We start from the raw sequence: 16,073 nt of genomic DNA on the forward strand, positions 1-16,073 counted from the left end.
TCAAATTAAAGAAAAAAGATGAGAGGACACTGCGGCATCAATTATTATAAATTAGCAGAGACAATAAGTGGCAAAGGTTAACTCAAACCTGTGTTTGTCCAATGCCAAGGGCTTTCTTTTAATTATTAAACTTATCTGTAAGTCCCTATGCAATCTTAGCTGTTATCATAATCTTTGTCATGCTTAAAATACTACCAAGACAGAGAATTATCCAGAAGTAAGTATCTAGTCACTGAAAAGAAAGATTAGAATATGGAACTCTTCACCTGCACATTCTTGCTTCCACTTACTTTAGTTTATTATCTAGTGGATAATGTCTAACTCCTTTCTTAACTTGTTTAGGGCAGTTGCAAGTCAGTTGACTTCTGAGAGTTATTGAGTAAGAAACGTTATAAATTGTTTAGATTAGGATTTACTGTGTTTGGAAGCCATTTCATAAGTTTGCCTTTTCTAACTGTTACTGGCTGTAGTACTGCAGATGCTGTGATGAGGAACACCCTCTCCAAAGACACACAGTGGATGACAAACCTCCAAAGCTAACATGTTGTTTACACATATGGAGAAGAGAATGGGCAAGCATAGTCTTAAACGTAATTACAAGGCTTATGGTCCCTGATGGGGACTAAAATGTTTATTGGCTTTCCTTGTGCAATTGAATGTTCTTTCACCAGAGGCTCCACTCCAAACTTGGAACTTCTCTGGAAATACATCTCATTTGGGAGAATGCCAGGAATTGGTGTCTGGGTCCTTTGTGTATTTGCATCAACTCAGAATTCAGAACTTCAGCTCTAGCAGCAAAGGTGGGGGATAATCTAGGCAAGAGAATTATAGATTTACTTGGGCATCTTCCTGATCACCATCCGTCCTCCTCCTAAAAAGCAACTCCTAAAAATATGTGGTTTTAAAAGAGGGATTGGCCGCACACAGGTAACTTTTGGATAGCACAAGTCAGTGGTCTCTTCAGAGCCACTAAAGTCATGTAAGGAATTAAAGATGTGGAATTCCATGGAAAGACCTCATCCCACCTCCACCCTGACTTATTCAGGGAAGGCCACTGTGAACTCATAATGTATTTCAATATGTCACAGAGATCAGAAACCAATCCAGCAGAAAGGGATGATCTGAAGAACATTTTCATACATGAAAAAGTTCACCTGAGGCTTTATCAGAGATAACTAAATTATAGAATAAATAGAAGAGTATGAATCCTCAGCATGACTCAGGACTCTGACTTTAGGGGAATTAATTACAGGTGTTATAAGTTTAGTTTATGAAATGATTTACAGTTCCTGATGAAAACTCCAAATTTACATGGAAAAAAGTGACTTAAAAATGATCTAGCTCACTTGTTCCCTAAGAGCATTGATCCCCTGGATCATTTCTTCTTTGTGATTTAAGGTCTGCCAGATACTGTCCTAATTTTATTGACTACACAACTGACGTACAGAGCAGTGAAGATTGCTCAATATGTTCTATAAATGTTTATGTGGCACTTATGTGGACAAATTTGGGGTTGTAAAGGGTCTTACCCAGGTCAGAGGGCCAGAAGGTGAAAGATTTTAAATTAGGATCCAAGCTCTTTTGACTGCTGTCTGGACCTTAAAATCATACCACATGACAATAATATTTCTTTGATTTCCCAATAATTAAAACATAAAACAATGAACAATCTGTGTAAGAGTTTATTCAAAATAAAGTGTTTTTATATAATTTAGATTAATAACTAACATATAACAATTGACAAAACATAGTAGTATGTTAATAAGGTATTGTTAATTTCAAAATGGTAGGACAGAATGAAACTTCTTAAACATTCCATAGTTACTTTATAATTATTGAGACTAAGACAAGATGAACTGAAACTTCAAGTTTTTGTTGACTCCTTAACTTTAACTATTAACTTGTTACTATTAACTTGTGTTTCAGAGATTCTTCATTTGATTCTTTTATCTGAGATTTGACAGCAGCTTTATGTTATTTTCAGCAAAAAAAACTTTTAGTGCTCTCCCCGCAGAAGAAAACAATGGTAAAAAGAATTTATGTCCTTTAAAATGATCAAGAAATAAGAGGGGAATCTAATATTAATTGTATTTATTAAGATTCCTAGTCTTAAAGATGTTAGAAAATGTTTACTCATTTAAAATTTACACATTTTAACATAATATTTCACCAGGAAATACTCTTTATGATTGTTTCTTTGTTCTTTATATGACATCCACACATAATTGTGCCTTTGTGATGAATTTCCACTTTTGAAAACTGGAGTTGTGCTCTTATAAACATCAATTAACTAAAAAATAATTAGATATTTTATAAATTTTATGCCCAGATAGATATTTTATAAATATATGACCAAAGTCATATAAATAACAATATCAATTTTTAAAGCTACAATAATAAAAAGGAATATTAGAAAAAAATTAGTCTAGCAACTAGTCAAGAATATGCCAAACTTCTACATATTTTTTAGATAAATTGGCATCCTGTAGCTTAGCATGATTGTCTTACGGAATTCAACTTATTTTTATTCACTTTACTCTAATTAGTTTTTGTGTGCAGACAAAATGGAAGGCAATGGAAATTTGGCTTGCAAAGTAGTTCTAACATGATCTACATCCACAATCTGGTTGTAATGCTATAGGAATATGTTTATCATGTGAGAATGGTAATTTAAGTCAGTATTCAGTATCGACATAAAGCAACAAGCGATTCGAAGCTAGCTTCAATTATTTATACTGGGAACTCTCTTTTTTTTTATTAAAAGGTCAGTGGATGATAATATGTTTTGTTCATTATTCCCAAGGCCTCCAGGAAAACATGCCTATGAAATAAAAGATCCTCAGTACTAAAGATTTTACTGCATTTGGGAGAGGCATGAAATTCGGGAGTAAAGGAAATGTTTGGGTCTTTGTGTTTTCTTCTTCAGCACAGAGGCTGCCTTGAGGAAGGATGACTATAGTCTGAGTTTGTGTCCTAGAAATGTATTTAATTTGTATAACAGCATCAATATCTAACTTCCAAAATTGGATATCTAGCCATAAACGACCCGTCTCCACACACACACAACTCCCCCGCCCTTTAGAGCATGACTATGGTTAAAGTAGCATAAAATGGGTTTCCCAGAGTGCATATATAGCAGTGACTACAAGAAAAAACTCAGTCAAGGAGTCTTGGAATTTCAATGCATGGCTCCGCTCTTCCCCACTCATTCTTCATTCCACCTAATCTCCCTGTCTTCAACTTTTATGAAACATTTTATTTGCCTTGTTCATCTGCATTGGCATCACCCTTTCTTATCGACAACTAGATTTCCCACTTATGGGTGCCCTTCCTGGCAGACCAGGGTTTCAGAAGTGCCTACTTGCAAGAAATGCTCTTAGTAATCCTTTTCTGGCCACCATGTCCCTCAACAGTCTCACAAAGTGACCTTATGAATGGGAAGTAAATGTTCTCCTCTCCTGCCCAGTTTCATTTTAGAATGTAGACTTCATTCCAGATCTAGCCTAATTTCTTCTTGGGACAATTGGATTGATTTTATGGTCACCATTGAACATGCCATAAACAGACTACGAGTAGTAGGAATGAAATCTGTGGGTCCCATGCCCATTAGCTGGCTATAGAGAACAGGAAGGCCCAAAGTATTTCGACACATTGGGTGGTGACATCATAATGGAGATCTACCTGATGAGGGAAATATTCAGGTAAATTTAATTCCAGGCACCATGTAGATTTGCATAATTCAACTTATTTTTATTCACTTTATTCTAATTAGGTTTTGTGTGCAGACAAAATGAAACAAAACAAAATAAAGTGTTCCATATTGGAAGAAGTGGAAGCTTAAAAAAAAAATAGTGTTTCACAGACCTGACCTCCTAAGAGAAATCATACCAAAAAATAAATACTTTCAGAATGTGAAAGCACTTTTCCAATTTAAAAATTGGAGGTCCATAATTTGGGTTATTAAATGGAGATGGAGTTCAGAAAAATTAATTGTTTTTAGACAATTTTGTTTGAAGGGGAGTAAAAATGAAATAATCTATTCAAGATCTTTTGGGAAAAAAATCTTCATCTACAAGCTAAGAATAGAAGATACAAAGCTTTGATACAAAGACTCATCCTTTTATTAAACAACCTCTCTGTCTCCAACTTGCAAAGGGGGGATTTGTCAATCTGATTGAATCTTCCCTTTAGTTTTTCCCAGCAGCTGTGTTCTGATAATTCATGACTCCCATGTTTCCTGAGCCCTGGATAATTTCACACACATGGTTTGGTTTGGGGCTCTACATTTTCAGAAGAATATGGAAATCTTGGAGGAGGTCCAGGGTAGACCAAGGGAAATGATTAATGGATTAGAAGTTGGACTTTATGAAGGAGGTTGTGAGATCCGATCTTCACTATGAGAAAAGTCTGAGTGGTGACTTAATAACATAAAGAGGTTAGTAAGCAGCTGTTCTCCATCTTCACTATGGTTGGATGAGCTGAAATAAGATATAAATTTCAACAAGAACAAAAATGTGTTACAAGCAGGAGTTTCCAAGCACCAGCATTTCTGGATTCTAGAAAAGTCCTCAGAAGAAGGATATGAAGTCTTCTTCCCCAGTCTGCAGTGATAGGCCTACAAGTAACAAGGAAGATGAGATAATCTCTTAAGATCCCTTTAGACTATCTTTTGAAAAGTATATCTAACCATCTTTAGAAAAAGATACTTGTTTCAAACAAAAATCATTTGCCTCCTTTCTTCTTTACCACCCCCTATCCTTTGCCTACCTTTTGAAAACACTGTTGACCAAGAATAACAGGACACTAATTAGCTGTGGCCACACCTCCCTACCTTCTAGGTGACTCTCCGGCTTTGGGAGCAAGTTTCTTGTCATCAGTATTGTCCCTGACCATGAGGGCATGCTGACAGTCATCATTCTCCATAGAACACCAAACCTATGGTAAGGCAAAATGAAACAATTTCTTACCCCTGACAAATTCACAAGCAGTCAAATGGATTAAAATGCAATTCATGGCCTATGGTATGAACTCCTAAAAGGATTGAAATGTACTTTATTTATCTGCCTGTATCATGGCCCATGGAATAGTGCCTGACTTGTAGTAGGTAGGTGTTCAGCAAGTTTTCATCAACTGAATGAAGCCAGTTGCATATCCTTCCCAGGTCCTTCTTCAATAAGATCATTAAAGGTGGGCATTGCATAGACTCATTTATCAGAATCACACAAATTATTTATTTATTTATTTATTTAGTACTGGGCATTTAACCTGTGAGTCTATCTACCACTGAGCTACAAGCTAGTCTTTTTTAATTTTTATTTTAAATTTTGAGACAGTCTTTCTGAGTTATGGAGGCTGTCCTCGAGCTCGTGATCCTCCTGCCTTAGCCTCTAGAATCTCTGGGATTATAGGCCTGTGCCACTGCATTTGGCAGAATCACACAAAATCTTAGCGTGTTTCTAACCCGACTTTCTACATACTTTCTTTCTCCATTTTTACATGAAGAACATAAAATTTAGCAGTAGAAAAATCTCTCATTCCAATCTTCACACAGTCTAAAATAGATGGGTCTCAAAAATAAGGTGATCTCAAAAAAAAAAAAATGGTCATCAATTCCAAACATGTGATTCAATGTCCTGAAACCCTTTGGTTGAAATTTGTTAATTCTTCTCGTGTTCTCTCAGCACAACCAACAAACACCACAGTAAATTTTAATTGCCAGCTCTAACTTATTTCCCATTCCATAAATTCACACCACTATTGACTGTGCTTATAGAAATATTACAATGAGTAAATCAATTTGTTCTTCACTGTTAATTTTTCTCAGAGAAAATTTGGTAATTCAGAGGATTACAAGTTAATGATTCATATATGTTTGGGGGTGTATCTCAGCAACTTCATGATGATTTTTGTGCTGTTTTTTCTTGATCTAAACCAATATTATTCTTAGGTGGAATTAGTTTTTTTACCCTTTTGCTGTGCACTCCAAATTTGGACCCTAGTAAAATTTTCTTCTGTGATTCCTTGCTTTCATCTACCACTCATAGCCCTATCTGGTTACATAATGCCTGTAGGTGTTGACCAATTTGGTCACATTTAAGTATGACATAGAACAATTCTCATGGTTAATAAAAAACTTACAGAGAAGTGCAACCTAATAAACGGGAAACTATTTCTTTAGTTTTTTCTCAGGACAGGCCTTATGTGATGACAGAATTCAACACTAGAGTGGGGCCTTTGAAGTCATCCAGCATGAATTTGAAAACATCTTGGCCACCCTGCTCAGCAGGGTTTTTCTTTTTGCTTATTATTTTCCTTATACTAATTACTTACTCCAGTTTTCAGCAGTGTTTGAGGTCAATTCATTCAATAGTACACATTTTTTTGTTTTGTTTTTTGCAAGGAAGAGTGAAGGCAGGAGTAACTAGGAAACTTAAGTAAACATAATTAAACATAAAATGCTTACAGTGATAGTAGAATTGACCTCAGCCAATTAAAATTATTAATAGAAAAAAATATGTCAGTGTCAAATCTGAGCCTACTGCCTCTGTTCCCACTTGGGTAATGAGGATTAGTTTCTATTTCCTGACAAGAATAGATGGGAATTCACATTTCTTCCTGACCTTTCGTCCTCTTGGCACATTGTGTTAGGATAGTATTAGACCATATCAACAAAGAAATAAAGACTTGGACTAATTCAAAATTAAATTTTAAGCTCTTCAAAAAATATCATTTTCTTTTTAAGCTGTGAAGTTTTTCCTCCTTTTAATGATCAATTATGACAGAGACCAATCTTTAAGAAGAATCCAAAATGCACACTTTATGTTCTTAGTGTCGCCTTTGATCTCAAACACACACACACACACACACACACACACACACACATTTGACCTTAAACTTCTAAAACTATCTGCATATGTTATCTGAATTAAGCAAATAAAAAATATTAGAATTCCACGCAGGTCACTGGCACTTAGTTCATCTTGGCTTTATTGTTTTTTAGTGTAAGATGTACTTTTAAGGCAAGGTGTTTTAAATCTGGTCTCTTACTGTTTTGATAGCACTTTAATCACAATTTGGGAAATTTGGAAATTCTCAGAAGTGTTAAGAGGCTTGATTCATCATGCTTATCTGAATTGGTAATTGATCTTCTAAATATTTCTGCCTTTACTTTATCCCTTGTCTTTTCCTCAGTAAAACTGCACCACACACTGGAAAGTGAAGATACAAACATTTATTTATACAATGTCAAGTGAGAGTAGGAATAAGATTGGCCATAGACCCACCCAATCAGAGCCTTGGTTGCGAGAGCACTTTTTCCTTCAGCAGAAATGCTGATGTGGCAATGTGAATTTAGTGGGTAAAAGATTTGCCCTAACTTCTAATTCAGCAGCATTGAGAATGCTGGTAAAGATTCTGGACCTCCAGTCCTTTATAAAGTAGCACAAGTATTTCTTTAAATTCATAATACTAGCCTCCTAATTTGTATTGAAATATGAAAAGAAATTATGTCTGCATACAGCCCACATCCTGGGACTCAATACTGAGGGTCTTTGAGATGGCCAAGCCCAGCTTCCTGCCCTAGGTCCTTTACTGCTCTTTGGTTACACAGCATATTTCCCATACATTAAATATTCCCAATAAATTCCACCATCGGTGCTGTAGGGTAGTTTGTATTGACGGTGTAGTCCATCAAGTTGACAGAGGTGTAAAGCTAAATTCATGATACTCTAAGAATATGCATATATTTGAATAACTTGGCTATTTAGCCCAATAATTTGCAAAGGTGCGCTGAATGATCACACATTCTGTTAACACTTCCAAGGAACAGATAAATTTGTCTATTGAAGGGGAGAGAGTAGAAACGAGAATTTCTGCCTGGGGTTTTTGAGTTCATTGAAGTTTTGTCTCTAGTACTTAACTGTGTAAACTTGTGTAAATTGCTTTGCAGCACTGAGTCTGTTTTTTCATTTATAAAACAGGAATAAGCTCTTTCACTGGTCTTTAGAACCTCTAAAATAGATAGTGAATTTATTTTGTTAACAGTCAATCCTTAGATAAATTGAACCCAGTATGTAATAATATTATATATTCTGTTCAACAGCACATTCTGGATAACCACGAGAAAGTCCAGGAAAAGAAACAGCTTATAAATCTTTCCCTTTACCAAAATTAATGTTGGAGTGTTTAGGGAAATTCTTATAGCCATGAGTCTTAGCTTATTAGGTCAAGCCCCCCTTAGATGACAAAAAAAAAAAAAAAATGCACATATACATAAAACTGCCTGCAGAACTTGGGGAGTGGATACCCATTTTTGTATCCCTGGGGAGTGGTTCTCAAGGTATAAATTAAGATTGTCTGCAACCGAATTGCTTGGGTGCTTATTAAAATGCTAATTCCCGAACCTAAAGCACAATTCCAGAAGGCGAAACTTCAGTTTTACACTTTGGTGGTTTTTATGTTCTGTGGAGGTCCGGAAACTCCATGTTAAGTACTGCCGTCTCGTTATTTATTCTAAATTTTAAGATCTGTCCTAATGCATAAAGATTGGTTGAACTAATTGAGACGGACATTCAGCTTTAAAGCAGGAACTCAGGTAGACAGTTGTCAAAGTTCGTCAAAAGGCTAATTGAAAATAGTCCTCTGGCCGCTGGCCATGCATATTGTCTCTAAGGGTCTTGGCTACCGGCAAAGAACTCTAAAGACTGCTCTTCCGTATCCGGCAAAGGGTGGGGGTGGGGTGGGGTGGGTTAAGTGAGACAACCTGCCCCCACCCCACTCCGACCCCAACTCTGATGGAAGCAGTTTTTAATTTATCTTTGCGACCCAGTTTCATTATTAAAAGGGTTGACTTATGTATGTAAGTTTGCTAGGGCTGGAAGTGAAAACATCTGCAAAAGCAGGCAATGCCCTGGAACGGAACTCTTCTAATAAAAGATGTATCATTTTAAATGCGCTGAATTTTGATTCTGGTAATTCGTGCACTAGAGTGTCTATTTCGAGGCAGCGGAGGTATCATATGACAGCGCACGTCAAGGCACCGTGGAGCCCTCTCGTGGACTCCCACCCACTTTCCCATTCACTGCCTAGAGGACTGCTCGCGCTGCCGCTCCCCCCGGCGAGCTAGCATGAAATCTCCCAGCCTCTGCCGAGATCAAATGGAGCTCCTCGCTCAAGGGGTGCGAGTATTACCTCCGCCATGCAATTTCCACTATCAATAATTTAACTTCTTTGCTGCAGAACAGAGGGAGTACCGACTGGGCACTAAAGACTCCCCCCTTCTTTTTTAACCGAAAGGAAGGTGAAAAAATAATATAGTCTGGGAGTTTTGGGGCCGAAGTCTTCCCCCAGAGAAGCTGCCTTGATGTTTACTTTGACAACTAGTGACTGAAAAGGTGGGTTTCTTTTCTTTCTTTCCGTTTTTCTCTAGTCTGCTAGGAAGCGCGTGGTTTTAGTGAGGTCTATCATTGCCTCGGCTTCCTGCCTGGAGCAAGTAACTTGGTGTAATGTTATCTGGGGGCGTTCATTAATAAAAAATGCTGTTATTATCTTGATTGAATTCCTATTAGGCAAACTCGGGAGAGGTCAATGTGCGAACTCTGTTTAAGCCGGCGTGTTTAAGGTAGCGGAGTAAACCAGGAGCCCCCATGCTCTGTGCAATTTCATTGTGTGCTCGCGTTTGCAAGCTCCGTTGTGCGGGAAGGTGCGGGAAGGTGTGTCCATGGTCCGGGAAACGCACACCCTTGTTCCACGGAACTTGGGTGCTGGGATAGGGAAGAAGGGGAGACCTGTAAGCAAAGGGATCCAGACCTTGGCGCGTCGAATTCGCACTCGCGTCCTCCTGTTCTAGGGCAAGCACATTGCCCGGGTTTCCCCGGAGGGCGCGGGACGCGGGGTTCCCCGGAACCCGAGCTTGACATCCCTCTAAGCCGCGGACTCCAACTGCGGCCCCGCGGGCGGGCGCAGCAGGACTCTCTGGGATACATGGCAGACCCCTGGGGAACCCGGATACTGGACAGGCGGCGCGAGGCGCATAGGGGTTCCCCGGGGTCCCCGGGGCTAAGTACCAGCAAGGAAAAGGCGCGGCGTTCCCTTTAAGCGTCCGCCCCGAACGGGTATCGGTAGCGCGGGCGAGCCGGGGGGAGGCGGGCAGCGGGCGGGCGGGGGGCGGCGCCGTTTGACCAATCGAAGCTCAACCGACGAGCTAAATAATGTCTGACCCGAGCGCCAGGCGCAGGCTGGAGCTCCGGGTCCCGGTCGCTGCCGGCGCCGCGCCGGGGCGTACCATTGCGCTTGCTGTCCCGCGCATCCCGTCGTGCCTCGGCTCCCGGGCCGCGCGGAGAAGCCGCCCGGCGCGCCCCCCACCTCTTCTTGGTGAAGCTTTGATGAGACCCTTGAACTGCAGCCGCCACCGTTGCTGTGGGGCCGGTGGAGAGCAGCATCACGACGGGGACCGGGGTTGGGCGCAGGGGCCAGGAGCGGGACAACGATGTGACTCCGCTGCCGGGGACCCGAGAGCTTTGTGTGGACACCGAGGTAGGCGACCGGCGGGCGAGGGCTTGGCGCGGGAACCGCCTGTCCGCCGGGGAAAGTTGGCTGGGGGACTACGAAGTTTTAGGAAGCACGAACTCCTCCTTTCCTCCCCTTCAGGAGATGAGAGGGTTTGGAGTTAACGCTGGGGAGTGTTCTTCTATCCCACAGCACCCTCAGGGAGAGGGACCCCAGGAATCACTGAAGTGAGGGAGAAAAGGCCAAGGAAAGTCCTCTAGTTGCGCCACGGGAGCTAAGACGGCGCCCTGGGGAACCCCAACAGTACTTCCTAGCCGAGGAGGGGTTGTGAGAGGAATTTAGAGAGCCAGCTGCTGGGGACCCTGACCGAGGGAAGGGTGTTGATGCTGGGGTATGAACCCTGATTGCGAGCTGGCCGCTTTCAGCGTGGAGTTTGGCCGAGGCCGGATGGGAGTGGGAGAGTGGGGGTCTTTGCGCCCACTGTTAGCATCTCTTTTCCCCGGACTCAGGCTGGGCTGCACCCAAACACCTTCCCCCCCAGGAGTTGAGACCAAAGCGAACTTACACAGATCCAAGGCTAATGTGTCTTGGAAAACTTGGGGGGCCTTCCTGCCTCTTGGACCTGGAAGGGTCTAGGAAACTCCCACAGGGGAGGGGCAGACTGTACCCACACCTCTCCCCATTCTGCGCGCCTCCCTTGGGGCACCCTCCAGGGACGTAAAAGTTTTGACTCTCGGGGAATGGGTGGGTGTATATAGGGGAGGTCCTGACTGAGGTTGATTTCTGAGGATGCGAATCCAGAAAAAGAAGTGGGTGAATGAGCTGCGCCTAGAAATAGCTGAGAGTTGAGGTCTTTGTGCCCGATGGTCAGGGAGAAGGGGAAATTGAAAACTAGGGGCTCCCCCAGCGGGAAAAGAGCCACAGGCTGCGGGGGTGAACTGGAGTCGCAGTGGGAAATGAGTGTTCCTGCGTCGGAGTTGGAGAAAGGATGAGGAACCCCTGGCGTGGGGGGCGTTGAGGAGGAGAAGGGACAGCGAGAGTGGCGCTAGGGAAGGTAGAGGGTGCCCTCTGCCGACCACAAGGCCAAGAGCAGCTGCTGGGGCCGGGAGGCTGGGGGTGGGGAAGTGGTAAGGGATGGTTTTTGCGGAATCCCTTAGGGAGCTTGTAGGAGGGACTTGTTGAATGACGCTTCTGACCAGTTCTTTGGGGCGTGGGACTCGTCGTTGTGGATTGACTTGAAAGCTTGGTTCCAATGCAAAAATATTTCCTTGTGCTTAGGGTGCTTTGATAAGCGCTAAGGTTGGTGATGTACTAGGACTTCCTGATGTAATTTTAGGGTCACCCGGTTATCTTGCAATACTGAGTGGGTAACAACCAGTGAACATTTTTTGACAAGAATGCCGGAAAGTTCTTCACCAGAAGCAAAGAAAAGCATATTTCTGAATGTTTATTAGTCCTTCTAGTACAGTTATCTTTTAAAGCAAAGCAGTATATAATTGGGAAGCTTTGATTTTTTTAAAACTCATATAAAAGGTGCCATGCTATTAAATGAGACTCCCCCCTCCCCTGAAACTGGCTAACTTCTTGGGAAATATTTCCCTCTTCCTTTATTTTTGTCCAAATTCGATTTTTATAGTTTAGTTATAAGGTCAAGCCATTTTGGTTTTACAACCGATATGTATTTTTTTTTATATTTTTATCTGTTAACGTGTAATTATGGGTTAAATTCTTCTTAACATGTGAGTCCTCAATGTTTATTTCACGCAACATTATCATTTCTGGGTTGGAGTTTTCTGAGCTTATGACATGAGTTTCAAGCTATGATACATAATAGGTCCCACAGCTGTTGAAATTACAGAGTTTTGACCCTGGGAACAGCACCCCTTTAAAACTATCACTCCTGTTCTTTGATTTTGGAAATGCTCTTTGCTTAAGACTTTTTTTTTTTTTTTTTAAGTTTACCTCTGAGAGAGACACTTGTTGAAATGTAACCATAACCTTTACTGGAATTTGAAACATGTTGGTTACCATTACTGGGATTCCAAGACCATAAAGCTGTTTTTTTTTTTTTTTTTCCTTCTACTTTATTTTGCAAAATGTGATAAATGTTGGTAAATATAGACTAGTAGTAAGTATTATGACATGAAAAGCATTATGTATATAGAACTATTTTAAGAGATTACAGAGCATTTTCTATTTATAATGGTATAAGCAGAAAGAAATGATTTCCAGATAAACAAGACTTACGTACATGTTTTGAAGCATTAGAACATTGCAGACACACTTAGACATCACATTTTTTTAAAAAGCAAAATAACAGAGTAATTTTTCACATACCTTTGGAGCCTTTCATAACCCATTCAGAGCTGAATTAGTAACTGGAAATATTGTTTATTTTAAGATGATATTTAAGACCACTTAAGAGGTTAGTGCACCAACATTTGTGTATTCAGAAAATAAAACATTTATTTTAGGATGTCCTTCTAGCAAGTAACTTTTACTTGCAAACAAAATGAAGCAAGAAAATGATCATTTGCCTTGAATATAGTACTCACCATCACCTCAAAACATTCATTTATACGATGTGAGTTAACTATGTGAGTTAATTGTTTAAACCTCATAGTGGCCAAAGAAGGTAGCAGGGAGATGGTGGTGAGCTATTGCTGGTTCATTTTGACTGACCAGGAAGAGAAAATTGTGTAAATATAAATGCAAATTTCTAAAATCTTGGCTCATACCCTTGGGTTTCCTGTTTAAAAGGGGCACCATTAGAATGTAAGCTATTCCCTTCTTCCTGGACTCTTTTTAAGAGTCCCTGTGTTTTAATAGTCAAAATGTGGGTGATTGATAATCTCATTTCTTTCAAATATAAATAGCTCTGGTTTGTAGCTCAGCACACAGAGCAAGCTGAACACGCCCAGCTGATAGTATAGCAAAGAGCTTGTTTACATTTTTTACATTCACTTTTTAAAACCTTCTGTAAATCTCCCTCCCCAACCCTTTCTCCCAAACACACGTGCACACATCCCTCATTATCCAGATAGTGAACTGGTAAAATGTAATACAGCCAACAACCTTGTGTCTCAATCATAGACTTAATCTTCTAAACATCAAGAAAATTGAAGATGTGTACAATGGAAAGGTCAGGTACAAGTAGTTCATTAACATTTTAAGATTTAGGAAGTTAGTCCCAGAGTAGACAGAAGAACAATTTCAGACCGAAAACAGAGAGCGTGGGGAGCAGATGATAGCTAAATCCTGAGTATCTTTTATGAAAGTCACTCCCATTCAGACATCCATAATGCTGATTTTATTTTACTGGTTAAAGCATAATTTTCAACTCGTGTCTCCGGTGTGGAAGGTTTCAGTTTTGTGTGAGGGGGCTTTTCTAGCCCAATGCAAGTGAATATATCCCTTTAATAGGATAATTGCTCACTTGTCTCAACTTGTTTTCAAACAATTGTTATGGAGCACTCTGTTTCCACTAATTGCAAAATTGCTGCTTAATTGAAGGACTCTCAGCCATCCAGTACTGCCATTCAGCCACTGGCAGGCTCTGTGATCTCAAGCTGTGAATTGCATTTTAAAGAGGAATGAAGGAGAGAATTCTGTGGAATTCTAGGCTTAAAAGGCTGGATATTGTTCAATGGAGGAAGGAATTATTTGAACAAAAATTACATTAAGTTATGTCGTGATAAATTTTCTTTATTAGGATGAATAACATGCACAGATGGGCTTCAGAAGTGAGTAAGCAATCTTATTTGGTTACACTCTGCCTCCATTTACTCTATTTTCTATGGAGTAATGTTAAGCAATAAATGATGATGGCAAATGAAATCCGTATGTCATTTGCATGTACATTTTAACCCGAGGAAACATAAGAAAGGTTTGGGTATTTTTAAGCTTAGGCATGTGCATCTTGAAAGTCCCCTTAAACTTCTACTTAAGGCATAGAATCGTTTAATCCTGAATAATGTTATGCTTAAATGCATCACTGGATTTCCACAGTACTTATACCAAAAGACTTAGAAAAGTCTTAGACCCAATTATTGAATATATGAAGTTGTTATTGATGACAGATGCAAAAATAATGGAGCTCACTAATGTATTGACATTGAAAATCCCTTTTGTGAGGGAGAGGTTAAGTAGGTATGTTTTCTAAGTGGAACAGAAGATATTCCCTTTTCTGTAGAAAAGTGTCTGGTCAGATAAGAATTATGGGAGCTTTCATTTGCATGTAATGACTTAAGTTCAAACACAGACAATGAGACACGTATGTGAGACAAATTTGACCAAATATACTGAATGCTAAGAAGTGGTTCATTGCTCTGAGGTTTCATTTACAGATGGCCTGAAGTTGGAGGAGGGGTTGCATTAGATGAGTTGGGGCCAGAGTTTGGGATGGGAGAGTGATTGGGGAATCAATGGAAATTTACAAGCTTTAGTGACATCCATAATAAAGTAAAAGTTTATTTCCAAAGAGCCCAGAGAGTAACAAATGTTATGTAGTTTTCCCCAAAGGTTCACTTGAAAGAACTTTTCATTGCTTGTCATGGTTGTAATGTCCTGATTTTGAAAGCTTACAGAACCTAGTAGCTTTTAAATGTGCTTTCATCTTGGTTCCTTTGGTCTGACTGAAGCTTTATGACGACCTTCTGTGTTTTTGACGTGCCTCTGCGTTTTTGGAGGGAGGAGCCAGGCAAAGAAGGATTTCTTAATTCTAAGATAATATAATAAAGGAATGTTTAAATTACATAATAAAAATGACTATACTTCAAATTGGCATATTAAAATAAAACCTAGAAGGCAACCTATTTTAATTACAACTTGTATACATGAAATTAAGATTTATATAATAGACATTCAAAGAAAAGTTTCAAATTAATTTAAGCAACTCATCAAAAATTGAAGTAATAGTGCCACCTAGAGAACAAAAATCACCAGTCTTAACAGCCAAAGGGCTTATTTCCATAGGAACCATTTTCCAAGGCTGTAGTTACTAGGATTTCCTTGCCACGCTATGCAGACCTGGTGTGCGTGCACTGAGGGTGTGTGTATAAGGAGTGGGGAGGGTACCTCTAGGATTGGAGATGAGATATTAAAACAAGCAGATCCACAGATCAGTGTATATATTTAAGTCTTTTTAGCACTTTAATATAGTAACCAAATGTAAAATAGACTGCTAGGAATCAAGGGCTTGCCTCCTTTTTTAACATATATTATTTTCAAGGGTATGTACTGAAGTATTGAGTACCATGTTCTGATTTTATTCATTTGCCAAAGGCAATTGCCATTACACTTTCTGATATACAATAACACCAAATAGAGTGGAAAGACCTTTAATAATGCCTTTGATCTCTGATGTAATTTTAACTTTAATGATTTGAGAAGACATAAGAATAAAGGGTCATATATATAGCAGAATTTTTAACAGCAAGATCAATAAATAAGAAAAACAAAAGGAGAAGGGAAGAAAACGATGAGGATTGCTTCATCCTTGGAACAGGTAAAGATAGACACCTGAGCCAGCCTCAAAAAGTAGTGATGGAACCAGGAATTCTTTGAAC

At 39.7% G+C, this 16,073-nt stretch overlaps 1 protein-coding gene across 1 annotated transcript in view; it reads left to right on the forward strand.

The window, feature by feature from the left end:
• Nucleotides 1-10,208: 10,208 nt before the first annotated feature.
• Bdnf (brain derived neurotrophic factor) overlaps nt 10,209-16,073 on the forward strand; it is a 31,391-nt gene continuing 25,526 nt past the window's right edge. The window contains 2 exon segments of the mRNA XM_053743272.1: nt 10,209-10,238; nt 10,240-10,533. Of these exon segments, the coding sequence (XP_053599247.1) occupies nt 10,209-10,238; nt 10,240-10,533 (324 nt within the window).

The sequence above is a fragment of the Sciurus carolinensis genome, chromosome 11 (genome assembly GCF_902686445.1).
Source record: "Sciurus carolinensis chromosome 11, mSciCar1.2, whole genome shotgun sequence".
NCBI lineage: Eukaryota > Metazoa > Chordata > Mammalia > Rodentia > Sciuridae > Sciurus > Sciurus carolinensis.